We start from the raw sequence: 14195 nt of genomic DNA, 5'->3' as shown, positions 1-14195 counted from the left end.
GAAAGCGGCATAAAAAGAGGAGGGAGAAGAACGTGGCGTAAAAAGAACCAGCAGCATTATCACAACCCCCAGTAAGGGCAGCATATCCACCGGTGTTGAGCTTTGAATTGGGGGAATTGAATTAGACTGACTTGTCTTTAAAGGTTTCTACAATCTAGCTGCCAAAGGCTTTTCTGTCTGAGAGCCAGCGAGGGTCAGCCGGACCGCCTGAGACGGCAACAGCCCTCAGTCACAGCCACTCAGAGAAACACTGGAGGTGGGGAGAGGAGAGAGACGAGCACAGCTTGGCAGCTCCACTGGAGTCTGATGAGCTTTAATGGCACTGCCACAATGATTCACACCACGACACATACACACACACACACACACATCCAGACCTCGAGCAGCCTTGTGGGGAAAAAATTTTCCGGACCCTGGATAAATTTGCAGTAGCAGGGAGTCTCTATTTACCAGTAATTGCATTTCTCTGCCCTCTTTTAGCCCAAACTTCAAAAATGTTCTGTGCCTCGGGAAGCCGAAGGTGGCTTGGGAGAGAGCAGCAGAACGTGTTGTCGGCCTCACACGGCGCTCCGCCGCCGGTTGACAGCTTATAGGGCCAATCTGTACCACGCATGGATGCAAGCTGTGTGCAGTACATAACCTGTCAGACAAACACGCTGTATCATCTGCACTTCCTGAAAGCCTGCTCATCCAAAACAGAATGTATTTAACCAGTTCATGTCTGTCGGGTCTACACTCAGTCACTTAAAAGACCCATTACTCACTGTCACAGGTGCAGTGCTGTGAAAAAGTTTTTGCCCCTTACAGATTTCTTCTGTTTGTGCTTTTTTTTTTTTTTTTTTTTTTTGTCAGACAGAAATGTTATAGATCAGGAAAATAAGTAATTTTGAAAGATAATCTCATTAAGGAGAAAAGATTTACCCTGTTTAGTCGTTGGCAACCTTTGGGTGTTTATAATAACTAAGGTGGAGAATAACATTAATGGAAGGTTTTCAAGAGTGCCTGTTTAAGGCCACACCACCTAATCTCTATCATATCAGTGCTAACTTTGACTAGCTCATAGCATGCCTTCTCTTTAGGTTTTATTTGAGCCATTCAAAGTGGACTCGGGTGTGCTTTGGAGCATTCCCATGTTGCTTTGCTGTTTGAGCTTACGCTCACACACTGATGGCTGGAGATTCTCCTCCAGGTTATATCAAGTTGTTCAGATCCTGTTGGTGTCCATACCGTCACACTTTCACCACAAACACCTGAACGTCACAAATACACATAGAGCCCCTCAACGAAGGCTTGTTGAGGGGTAATGTAGTATTTTAATGCAAAAATACTGCATTAAAGGGGCAGTATTTTTGCAAAACCAACTTTTTTGGAGCTTTAAATCGTGTTGCAATATTATTCCCTCATGAAAAACATACATGGAGTGCTGCCTTGATTCTTTCATGGATGTCTGAGAAATCTCCTAATCTCCATGGCAACCATTCGGGTGTGCTAAACGCCTGGGTGGACTTAGCCCCGCCTTCGAGGTGCAGCTCCTCCTCCGAGCTGCAGTGTTCAAGCTTCTCAGCTTCCACCTCACAGGGCAGCGCTCTGCTGTGACTCCCACACTCAGTTCCTTCAGACTAGCCAGCAGCAATTAGCAAACAGATGGAGCTGCGCATACGCTGAGCTCATTATGCAAGCTACTTCTCAGTGAAACACTGATAAAATGACATTAAAGGGTTAATAGAGAAGTGAGGTCATGATAATTTGCTTAAGCTGGAGTTTCAGAAAGACAGAGACCCAATTTCTAGGCGTGAAATTACAGAGACAAGTTTCTTTTAAGATGTATTTGACATATACAGCATTTTCTATAAAAACTGAAGTTAACATATAGTCACTTGGTTGTTCTATAAAATGGCACCATGTGCCGGGAAAAGACATAAAACTCTCTCTTTAATCGGCTCAGTGGAAACAGTCTAAGCTCTACAGCAGAAGCTAAAATCCGTAGTTTATTTTCACTTTCAGGGGGTAAAAACCAATCGGTGCCACAGAAAATGCATGATGCTTCTTGACTGGCTGCTGTGCAAATGCAAATGTTTATCAGAGCTGCCAAAATTATGCTGGGTGCTGTAAAAAGATGTCAGCAAATTACAGGCAGGAACAAATTGTTTTGTTTTTAAATCTGATTTTCCATTTTAGCTTGACTGGCAGCGTTGCATTCTGCAAGAGATTGTTAATATTTAAATCCCAATCCAATGATTTAGCCTGGCTAATCCATATCAAACCAAGCAGATTTTTATTTTTATTTTATCACAAGCTAAACTAAAAACAATTATCTTGTTTTCTCCATAAGCAAATAAAACTGTTTGATTAGAGCGGCCCCTCTGTCTTTAAAGCCTAGAAAGCTTCTAAGAAATTACAAGTATTGCAATGTTTTAAGTTCTGGATTTAGTTTTCACATCTTGGGCTGCAGACTTCTTCTTCTTGTGAACATTTGGCTGGGAAGATCAATACCACCTGTCTGACTGGTTACTAGCCAGCTGCCAGTTTGCTTAGCTTTGCACAAAGACTGGAAACAAGATGAAACGGCTGCCTGCAGCAGTGTGTCTCTGTCAATAGCAAACTTGTGGGCTCATTGTCAAGCTGCAGAACGGATCATTGGATTACTGAGCTGTGTGGAAATGATGAGCAGAGCAAAATGTGCTTATTTTTATGACAAGATTGTTCTGTTTTTACGACAAATACCCCCGATTAAGTTTCTGATTGTATCACAACGTGAGCAAAAATAATGCCTCTGGTTTAGAGTAATAAAATTACAACATCAACATAATCAAATTGCTATTTTTTTAAAACACTAAAATGCAACCAACTGGGATGAGATTCAATAGACATATTTAATTAGTTATTTTGATGGTAATATAGGAAGAAAACAGAGATATGAAATCAGTTCATGGTATTTCAGGCTCATCCTTGATCTTAATTCAGCTTTAGCTCTTGATATTTTGATGATGAAGATTAAATTCCACATTGAATGATTTAAAGCTAAATACATGGATTTTATGCTGGCAAATCTGTCAAATTTTTGCAATGGGACATAAAACATTTTTTTAAACACATAACTACTTTTATTGTGATTTATTATTTCTTTTTTGCACATTATATGTTGATCACACAAATAATTGTGGAAAAAGGATCCATAAATGAAATCATAGATTTGAAAAAAGGGGGCTTCTCGTTTGGTTTAAAAAAGGCATACAATTGCAATTTCTTTTATCTATTTTGTAGTCGTTATTTATTTATTTTTGGTCTTTTCCCAGCTGCAAGAGGAGTCTTACTGTCCGGAGAATTTTGAATAGATCTGCTAAATTGTCAGTGTCGTATCAGAATCTCATTTTCACTTCTCTCCATACTGTCAATATCTGCAAATCCTGAACCCCGAATCCACTGTTAGCGTTTTGAAATGGCCCAGATTCAGGCCGGAGTCCCAGCTTGAATCTGATATGGAGTCCATGGCACGCCTTAAAGATGATGGTGGCTGGGTTATACAGATTACCAAGATAAATCATCAAAATACCGGCGGGAGCTACAGGCAGAGCTGCAATCATAGGTGTTTGATTGCAGATTTTTCCCACTGATTTTTGAGCGAGATAAAATCAATGGTCGACAAGCCAGTTTTTAAATTAACGCTTAATAAAACAGATACGACTTCCACGTTGTTGTTTTTTTCTTTTGAGAGACGCCTTATTTCTGTTTTAGAAAGATAGCTTTTTGCTAAATTAAAAAAACAATTTTAACTCAAAATCTGCGAGGGGAAAACAGGCGAAAACCTAGAAAACAAAAGGTTTGCTCTTTTTTTTTTTTTTTTTACAAAGAGTCATTGTAAAAGTGGCTCTCAAACAACAATGCACTCAGCAGCGTCGTCTCTGGGGAGCAAATGCTTGCAGCCTGCTGCCTAGTGGAGCAGACTGCTGCATTTCACATGACTCAAAATGTCCATCTGCCCCCCATTATGTGAACAACGTTGTGTTTTTATTTCTTTTTGCTGCGTTTAGCATTGTTTAAAACAGAATCTCAACTCTCTCTCTCTTTATACTGCTCCGTGTAAACATGAAGGAGGAGGCACTTAAAAAACTAACAGGAAGGCAGCCTCAGCGCAACAGGTAATTATGTGTGTGTGTGGTCCAAATTGCATTGTGGGAGGCCTGCCTGGGACAGAAAGACGTTCTCTCTGTGCCTCAGCCATTGTTCTGTCAGTGGATCTGCATGTTTGGCCGTCCAAGAGGAGGAGTTAGCCCCTCACCGGAGAGCACGACCTCCCTGAGAACGGGAAGGCGGGTTTGGCGTTGATTCTGAACTCCTCTTGAGAACGTCGGCGCCTGTCGTGACCTGCAAATCGGCAGGTAGGGCGCCAATAAGAAGCCCACAAACAAAAACATCTGCCTGTCAGCGTTTCTAATTGTTCCAGACGCATTCACTGGATTATTGGTTTCATTTTGCTTCATAATCACTGCTCATTGTTCCCGCTCGTTGTTTCCCTGCTCAATTTGTTTGTTTGTCTTCACACTTTTCGCAACACAAATGTTTCCTTTGTCACGCCGGCCGCGCAATTTCTGTTCAAGGAAGACGAGTTAAATTGGGTTTAAGGAGCGCGGGGAGGAAGAAAGCCGAGATGGAAGAATGAAGAGGCACCTGCAGACATGAGAAACAATAAAACAAATTAAGGAATGCAAAATTAAGAGTGTTTTAGTTTCAGGCTTTACGGGCAGTTTTAACCTGCGCACCTCATACGAAATGATGGATTACTCACAAAAGGACAAATTACCATATTAAGTAGGCATGTTTTAATTTATGGGTCTGGCTGCTGAATATGGCGCCTATTCATCTCGGGACTAAGCATCCCTATCACTTTCAGATGCCCGGCTTCTACCGTCTGAGATGGTTTTGATAATCCCAGGTTGAAGCTTTGTATTTATCTGCTAAGATTAAGATTCTGGACTCCATAATCCTCTGATCATCACAGCTGCTGCTACATCTTATGTGATATAACAGGAGTTTGACAGTGGAAGAAGGCCTGCAGCGCTAATAAAACATAATGTTTCTTTTTTAGTGAGAATAAAAATGGATGAAATTTCACTTTAATCTGCCCGTTTACACTTTTCATTTAAACCTGTCACGTAAACTCTTAAATCCCAGTTTTAACTCATGAAATATTTCATTTGGGTGAATCTCCAAAATGATCAGAGACCTTGGCTCTAATCCATCTTAAAGTGAATGAAATTGCTCTCTAACAATGTTTTAATGCCCCTTCATTTATCTGCTGTACATCTGACACAACAATCATTGTTTCCGAGTGATCACATAGTCGGCTGTTGCTGATTGTCTGAGCATTTTTCCAAGTGTGTTAGATCATTTAAAGGGAATTATTGTTTTAACAGGGGTCGTATACAGAGGCTGTTGTTTCTGCATCCCTTTGGGTTGACTTTTAACAGAAAACTGGAAATATTGAAACTAAATAACATAAAGTCACTCATCATCCTAATCGCTGAGACTTAATATTTCAGGCGTTGGCCTCATTTTGTGGTCCCACTCCTGTGGATAAAAAAAAACAAAAAAACTTTTTTTTTTTTACACATTGCCTTAAAAACATCAGATCTTATATCCGGCTCTTATTATGAATTCACATTCCCCTTCTCCCCTCTTCACCTCACTCATCCCCATACACCATTGTCTGCTGGTTCGGCCCACTTTGGTAAAACTTAAAAATAAATAAATCACATTGTGCACACAGCAAACAACCAGATGTACTAAGGAAAGGTCACAGAAGCCTTTCATTTTGAAGCATTTATTCACTCACCATAACAGCACTTTTAATTTTTCTACAGTGCACACTTTCGGTTTAAGTTCCTCCGCTAATGTTGCACCGGAAAACGCATCTCCAGTGAAGAAATGTGCATGCTTTACCCTCCGCAAAACAAAAATCTGTCCAGCTCTCCTCTAGCTGGGCTGTTTTTGTGTTGCTGGGCAGCGAGGACGGAGACGTATCGAACAAATTTTACTCCGAGTTCTTCCAACTTCCTCCCAGATCAATATGAGTCTTAAACTGCTGCCAACTGGCTGAAACTCCCTGCATTTTTCTCCCATCCAAGGCTTTGTCCAGATTTTACATCATTAATGACCGAACACATCCATTTGAGCCAAACGGCCCTAAGAGGCCAGAGAACACTGACTCATGTTGCTCACACACATTAATAATGCATTATCGCATGTTACATGAGATAATTAACTCTGCTGTTAAATGCAAGCTGAGTCCAAAGTGCCAGGATGTTGTTGCCGAAAGTGAGAAAGCAGCCAGTGATCAGTAAGCCAATCCATCTTTGTTGTGAATGATTATAGGCTTCACACTTTTCGTTTGCTTTGCAATTTGTTTCATCATTATGTCAGCGAGTGGCGCTACAATTAGATGGATATTAATCAGCTGCGCCGTAATTATCCAGAGAGAACTTTATTCTCTAAATTTTGAAATGTTTGTTACAGGATCATAATGTCTGCTTTGTCACATTAAAACATTTCCTTTGAATTGCGACAGTTTTTCCATTAATCACTGACAGACTTTTGCATTGATTAAATTAGTTCTTTTCAACAATCAAACAATTTTCACGATATTTTCCATCAAGAATATTCCTTTCATGTTTTAAAATGGTGTGAACTACATTTCATTTATTCTTTTGAGATCAGTGATGATGGAAATGTGCAATGTGACAATAAATTATGGACAAAGTTGGTTTGTAAACTATTTTGAATCCATTATTTTAGAAAAATTAAGTAATGTCTGGGTAATGTGATAAGTGTTTTGAAAAGTAAAAAAAAATGCAGTTTGGTTATTTTTTGAAGACTTGGATAAGTATGACAAAGAGAAAAATTGAGAATGGAATATAGATTTGTCCATTTTGGTGCTTTACATCGCTTTGTGTTAAACTGGCATGCTTTATCTGATTAAGTTCCCCATTAATATTCAGGTTAAATAAATTGCCATGTTAATGGCTGTTTGCCATCTAAAAAAGCTTCAAACTCAGGCTGAATCTGACTGATGGTTCTTAATCTAAAACACAAAATTAAGTACATCAACTTGCTCTAATATTCCTTATTTGACAAGTCCAAGAGTGCCAGACTCTTGAAATACAGCTGATCTAATTTGGTCTGCTTTCCACAGAAGGAGTGATCTTAAAAATCAGAAACTACTTTTAGCATTTAGCATTTTAGGAAAGGCTTGACTACTATTCAAACCGGTTCAAGACTTTGTACTAAAACACAGTTTAGAAATTTCTTATGGCAACAGGTTGCTGCGCAAAGTGTGGTTTGTGTATCAACCTTGTGGTAATTCAAAAATAAACCTCGAAATATCAGTGAAAACATGCAAGAAGCTTGTCAGCAGTTCTAGTAAACTGTACTTTCAGTAAATACCGTTTACTCGGTTACTGAAAAGGGTATAATCATTTCAAAATCCCAAAAACAAAACAAAACAAAAAAAAAACAACATGATTTTGCTTGATTGTTTCATCATATATCTTGTTTCCTCTTCAGTGAAGACGAGCCTCACATACTCAAATATTTAATTTGTAAAACTGAGTGTGCAAAATATGCTTCCAGGGCTTGCTAATAATGGCTGACACAGGTAATTAAAAAATGCCTCGACAGTATTCAGATCAGGCCATGCCTGGGAGAAAATGGTTAATCAGAACAAGATAAATGTGTGATTATGTAATTCTTATGAAATGAAAATAAATACTTGTGTAAAATCTCATTTTGTCCTTCAATTCAGCTTCTATAATGCTGTTTTGTTTTCGTATTTGACTGAAACGTAGAAGAAGAAACTATTTGGCCTTGGCAGAATCTGCCACTCTACGTGGCATGACTCAGTTGTTCGTGTCCTTTAGTCATTTTGTGCTTCTCAGCTCATTTTCTGCTGCATCCTTGAGCCAGAGAGGAAACGTTTATTCCCTCAGTGTCTCTGCAAAGTAAATAATCCGTGTTACATTTGCTGCACATTACAAATAGACTGATTCCGACTGCGATCTGCATTGTGCCGGCTCTAATCTTATAACCTAATTGATCACTTACATGCAGCCCGAGTCGTTCAGAGGTTTGCGCTCTAATTTACGTTAGCCATGCTCGAGTCGCCTCTAGCACAGCTTTTCTTTTTTTCCATCCCTCTCTCCACTCTTGTTCCCTTTGCTCTCCATCTATCCCCGGCGGTTCTGGTCCACTGCTCTCCCTCCATCTCCCTGGGCTCTTTATTGACTGTTGAGCGCAAGGCGGTGTTAAACCAGCATCGATGTAATAGTAGGCATTAGCCCTTTGAACTGCCCTTAATCTGCCTGTAATAAACTCACATTTATTTTGCTGACTTGCAAACATCCAGCATGCGAATGAATTTATGTTGGATCGGGTGAAGCAGAAAGAGACAGAGGAATCGGGAGGCTTGAGATTTCAAACGTGTGACAATAACCTTGGTAAAAAAAAAAAAGAAAAAGAGCCACTTTATTGTGTATTTACACAAAAATTCAATGCAAAGCTTTTCAAAATGACATACCACCTCTTACAGAAACCAGAAAAGCAACAATTACATGTATTTTATTAATTTGTGTATGACACAGATGCAAGAATACTGGACACACTTTGTTTATAAATTCTTCAAAAACTACACTGCAGAATCCCACCACAAGAAAACAAAATACCACAGTTCAAAGTTTTTAAAATGAGTTCTGCTATAGAGTTGTAAATTGGTTATTTGATTGGACTCTTATATCTGCAAGTATTTAGTAGCCTGCTAAATGTTTTAGTCGTCCAAGAAGTTCTGGATGTTTAACAGACATCTCTCAAACAATGAAGACATGATGGGAAAGAAGAATCAAATTTGCCCCCGAAAAATTTGGGCCGTCACTTTAAAAGAAAATCCTTGTTGCTGCTGTAGTAATGAAAACATTTATTATAGTAAAAGCGCAACTTTTTGCATTTTTTCCTTGTTTTTTTGATTATTTCTGATGAAGGACTCCATGCCATCACCCTAATAGTTAACTCAAATTAATGGTCAAATTAAAAGATTAGTTTAAACCTCAATTTGCCAAGACATTTAATCTACACTTTGAAAAACAAACCAACTTATTTTCATGTTTGTCACTCAGGTACATTATAAGTGTGATTTTGTTCTTCAAAAACAGCTATTTTGTCCTTTTTACTTGTTTTTTTAATGCACTTTTTTCCTTCAGTGGCATTTACTGTTGTTCTTCTCACTCCACTGAAAACACAGCAATCATTTTGCCACATTTTTTTTGTTTTGCATCAAAAAATGCAGGAAAGATTGATAAACAGAGCCACGAAAGAGTGGACGGGTCATTAATTTCGTCAAGTTCCAACAATACATCATGTCATCTATCACAACCCCCAAAATAATTGGCAAATAGACTTTTAGTGAAACCAGCTAATCCAACTGTGCCTTCATATGTCAGTTCAGTTTATTCTATGATCACTTTCTCAGTAAACAACAGTAAAAAATGTTTGCTGAATATAATCAGATGTTTTGGAGACAATCGTAATCCTCGACACAATTTCCTTCTTCCCAAGTTCAGCATCCNTCATGGGGTTGTGCATTATGCATCACCGGTTCAAACACGTTGAACTGAAAACTCTCTGAGTTGATCTACACAGAAAAAAAAAAAGGAATTTCTTTGTGGTGACACTGGTTGTTTACTACTGTTTTCACAATTTAGTCAGTTCTCATGACTCTTCATGACAGCTGTGTCTCACATATTCAAGATACAAAAAAAAATATAGGTATATATTTTAGGTGTTTTTTTTTTATTTAATTAGAAGCAATACTATTTGACTGGAAAAACAGGAAAAGTATTAGTACATCAAATAACGGACATCAATGGAACAACCAGCAAAGGACAAAACAATCTATCTGAATATTTAAATGTTGGTGAGTTAATGCTGAAACAGAAACCAGGAGAGTAGATAATCTACTAATAATATAACAAAACATGTTCTTTGGTTTATCCTTAATGTATTAATTTATTTCTTCATCTTTCCCTTCCCCTCTTCTACCCAAAATATCTGAGGCTTGAGATCAATTAAAACAAAAAGTATCAGGGAAAAAGAAGGAAAAATACAATCGGAAAAATAAGTGCCAAGATGAAAAGAAAAATCACATCCTAACCCAGATACGTTAAACCGTTCCACCACTTGGTTTGCACTAATTGGGTGAATTAAAAAAAGGGGTAAAACATTTCTGTCATTTTTTTGAGGAAATTATTTTTTCCCCCCATTCTGCCATTTTTATTGTAGCTGCAGTTTGTGCAGGGTGTTTGAAAGCATTAGTATTTTGAGTATTTACACAGCCCTTTACATTTTAATTCTTTGAAAATCATTTTTGACTGATACATTATGCTTATCTGCACATTTTCATCTTTAGAGTCAGAAGTCTAACAACCTGAAATGATCTGGGTAAGTCAAGCTCATCCTGCAGTCACTCCATTTGCCAACTGATAGTAAAGTAATTAGTTTATTTTGTTTACAAGCCGTCTGTTTTAGGCAAAGGAAATTACAGCTGCCACCTTTCATCCAACTGATTTGTGCAGCAACAGGTGGAGCAAGGCCTCCACACAACTGGAGAAAACTTTCTCTGGGATCTCATCGACACTTGAAAGTGAATGAATGGGTTCAGTTAATATTTTACTGATTTTAAATCAATATTCTTTTGAATCCTCGGCATACCTTGATCACAGGGACGCATGGCTTTTGATTTCTGGTCCATATCCGATGTGCCGATGTACTAAAACTCATTTGGCCGATAACAGATACCCATACTGATATATTTTTTTTCCTAAATGCTGCATCCTCTTCGTCCATTTAGCCTGCTAGCCTCCTTTTCAGCCTCCTGCTAAAAAGGAGGCTGAAAATGATGCAACACTTTCAACTTGCATTATGTTTAATGTCGGATATATTCATGACATCTGCTCTCTCTAAGACAATGACAAGAATCAAACCGTGGAAATTTGATGTGCTGTAGGCCACATCGTCACTGGGTGGTCATAAAAACAACGGCTTTTATATCGATAAGTTATTTTGACAGAATGGCTGATGCCCGATATTTAATTTTACAGCTAATATCAGCAGATACCAATACCATGCGCCCCTACTTGATACTCTGCTGTGTTCCTACATAAACTGACTTTGCAGCGGGGGTATCATGCTTGGTGGGAAGCCTGTCGAAAGCCCCTGTGTCCTGCATCAGAAGCATGTCTGAGACTTTCCTTTAATTGGAAGGTAATTGGAGCAGCACCATTGATCATGAACCACATCCACTCAGGCTCCCTCCCTGTTGAACTTGGGACTCTTCTGTTTTCCGCTCGCTGACTCTCTTCCTCCCTGTCTGCGCCACCTCCTTCTCCTCCTCCTCCCTCCATGAGGAGAGTGTCAGTCATGTGCAGTGGAGCGAAACATAGGAACAAGGCCCCCTGCCGGGTCCAGAGCACGTGGGTCAATGTACGTCTGGGGCCCGAGCCACAGGAAACGAGGAAAAAGCTCAGTGTGGCATGGAGAAGGGGGAAGAGGAGATTAAGAGAAAGAGAGCAGCTGCGAGATGTGGAATAATTTGTAGTAGCTCGTGCGCTCTATTGCTCCATTTCATCCAGCATTTAGTTAAACGGGATTTGTTTTCTTTTTGCCTTTTGTTGTGCGGAACATCGGGGAGAAGTCAATTTGCTGGCTCATTTGTCAAATGCTGGAGTGCGTCGGTGACATCTCTGCGGCGCCGTGGAGCGGAGAGAGGCTTTCTGTATCAGCTGGAGTGTAGACGGGGAAAGAGGCTGCCACAGATTGCCTGTGTACCGTCTTAAATGCGCACTAGAAAACAATAAAAACTAAGGGCAGTGGCACATCACTGTGGCACCAGATTGATTCTTAAACGGTACAGGGCAGCATGAGAGGAGGTGGGAGGGAGATAAAGAGAAAAATGGAGGACAAGAGGGCTGTAGATGGTATCTCGCAGGGCTAAAAGATTTATTTTTTTTTATTGATGCTGTAGTTTGAAGGAGACCAGTGCCTTCTACGTAAAAACCTCTTTAAAAGGTTAGCAGATAGAAAAAAAAAATGACAGCATTTAAATTGAGACAGAGAGCAGAGTGGTGACTTTCTGACCAGTGTGTGATGGCAGCTGTTCCTTTTTACCATTACCAGATGCTGAACATTACAGACAAAGACTCGTTGATCCAAAGAAACAGTGCATTCATCATTGTCCATTCATGCATTATCTTCTGTCTGGCCAAGATCAGGTCGCCAAGGTAACGGATGAAAAGGTAACCTGGACTTCCCTATTAACAACAACGGATCCTCCAACTCAGTCCGTCAGGCCCCAAAATGTTAGAAGGACTGGATAATATGGTAAACAAAAAGTGTCACAATATAAAGGTTTCATATCAGTCAATATCGATAATTAATAATTAGTTTTAAATATCTGAGATACTGCCAAACTGGTAACATGACATTTTCTGTTTTATTCTCTTTTTTACTCATTTTCTCCTTTCACTTCTTTTTAAGCAGCCATGAGGCATGATGGCCAAACCCGGAACAACTACAGTCACTCAACAGGTTGTTGCTAGGTAACCGAGGGCAATTGAGTTGCTAGGTAACCAAAGAGTGAGTGAGTTACTTGATGCCACCAACTTTGCTTAGCTCGCTGTGATAGAGATTAAGCAGCTAAAGCTTTTCCTCTAAATCCCCCAGAATGCTGTGCGGTTCTGGAACAGAGTTCAGTGAAATTATTGAACATTCAGACGGACGTATTTTCTGTTGATATTGATCACACATTTATTACAGTATATATTTCGTTATTGATGTATTAGTCAGTCAAACCCAAAACTCGTCTCAGTCTTATTTAAAAAGTCAAAGTAAATCTGGGGCTTAAGAATTATAATCCTTTCAGAAAAACACTTCCAAGTACAAAGAGGGTTTCCACTGTCCATACTGATTTATATTAAGATATATTTGGTGTTTGAACTATTAAAACAGACATTTTTAGGGGGGATCTCAAGCACTCAGATTTCAGCAGGTGGTTGTGATCCCTAATACTGACTATCCACTTATTACTCCAGTAAAAAGAAGGTCATATAAGGTTAAAGATTTCTTTTTAATCTATGTCTGCCTTACTAGGTGCATCTTGTTGGGTTGGACCTGTTGTCTTCTGTGCCTCTTGTTTATAATTGAATAGATTCAACAAGGTGTCAGAAACATTTGTCAGCGTTTTGACCTGGTTCCATGTGAGATATAAAGCTGTACAAGGGCGCAGTTTGCAACTAAAAGTCTTGGTTTTGTTGCTCTGCTCTTTGTCACTGCCTCACTCATACAGAGACGAGAAAAGGTAAAAGTGCAATGAATGAATGAGGCCATTTATTTATAAAAAGTTGCACCAAAAAGCATTAACACAAGGCACAAAAAACAGAGGAAATGCTGCTTGAAACTAGAGTAGGGCTCAGGATTCTTCATTTGGCATTAATGAGACATAAAGTGTGTCATGAAAAAGTGATCGCATTGAAGAGACCGAGTGAAAAATGAATGCCTGAAAGAGCAACAATAACCGGTGAGGGGATGAGAAGCAATAATTGATGTGGAGCTGCAGCGAGAACGAACGAGAGCAAACAGTGTGCCGAACCTCGGCAATCAAGAAGACAAACAGAACGGGGTGATGAATACGGAGCTGCAAATGAGAGCAAATGGGCAGCGAGAGATGAAGTCAAGGAGGAGAGGGAAGAAGTGGAGAAGAGCTGGAAGGGAGGGAAAAAAGGAGCCGGCTAAAAGGAGGGAGGTTGTTGTTTTAAGATCAGTGCGGATGAGCGCGTCCCCCCCCCGTCCCACCTCTCTGGGGAGGGAGCCCATCGGCTCCACTTGTCTGTCACTCCACTCGTTCATGCCTCGCTCCGAGGGAGAGGGCGCCGAGTTGTTGGTGTGTGCGCTGTGGGCTTCAGGTGGCTCGTGTGGAAATGGGGGCAATTTGGAAAATAAGCGTAGTGCTCTTTTCATCACCAAATGAGTCACCCTTCCTTTCATTATGCTGCTTTTCTTCCCTCAGATTCAGTTTTTTTCCCCTTTCGGATAATCTTTTCACTCTCGCTCATTCTCCGCCTATTTGTGGAAAGGTTACTCTCATGATTGTGTTCTGT

At 39.7% G+C, this 14195-nt stretch overlaps 1 protein-coding gene across 2 annotated transcripts in view; it reads left to right on the top strand.

Moving 5' to 3' along the window:
• The window catches only part of efna3a (ephrin-A3a), a 90549-nt gene that overhangs the window by 33949 nt on the left and 42405 nt on the right, over nucleotides 1-14195 (top strand). The window contains exon 1 of one of the 2 annotated variants that reach the window (XM_016676107.1): nucleotides 12260-12335. The exons of the other annotated variant lie outside the window; for it this stretch is intronic. Within the exon in view, the coding sequence (XP_016531593.1) occupies nucleotides 12328-12335 (8 nt within the window). The 5' untranslated portion in view covers nucleotides 12260-12327. Of the gene's footprint in view, nucleotides 1-12259; nucleotides 12336-14195 lie in introns of those variants that run through there. 2 annotated transcript variants of the gene reach the window in all.

Source organism: Poecilia formosa, unplaced genomic scaffold (genome assembly GCF_000485575.1).
Source record: "Poecilia formosa unplaced genomic scaffold, Poecilia_formosa-5.1.2 Scaffold127, whole genome shotgun sequence".
NCBI classification, from domain to species: Eukaryota; Metazoa; Chordata; class Actinopteri; order Cyprinodontiformes; family Poeciliidae; genus Poecilia; species Poecilia formosa.
The sequence above is the reverse complement of the archived record's forward strand: the minus strand, read 5'-3'. Positions and strand labels throughout refer to the sequence as shown.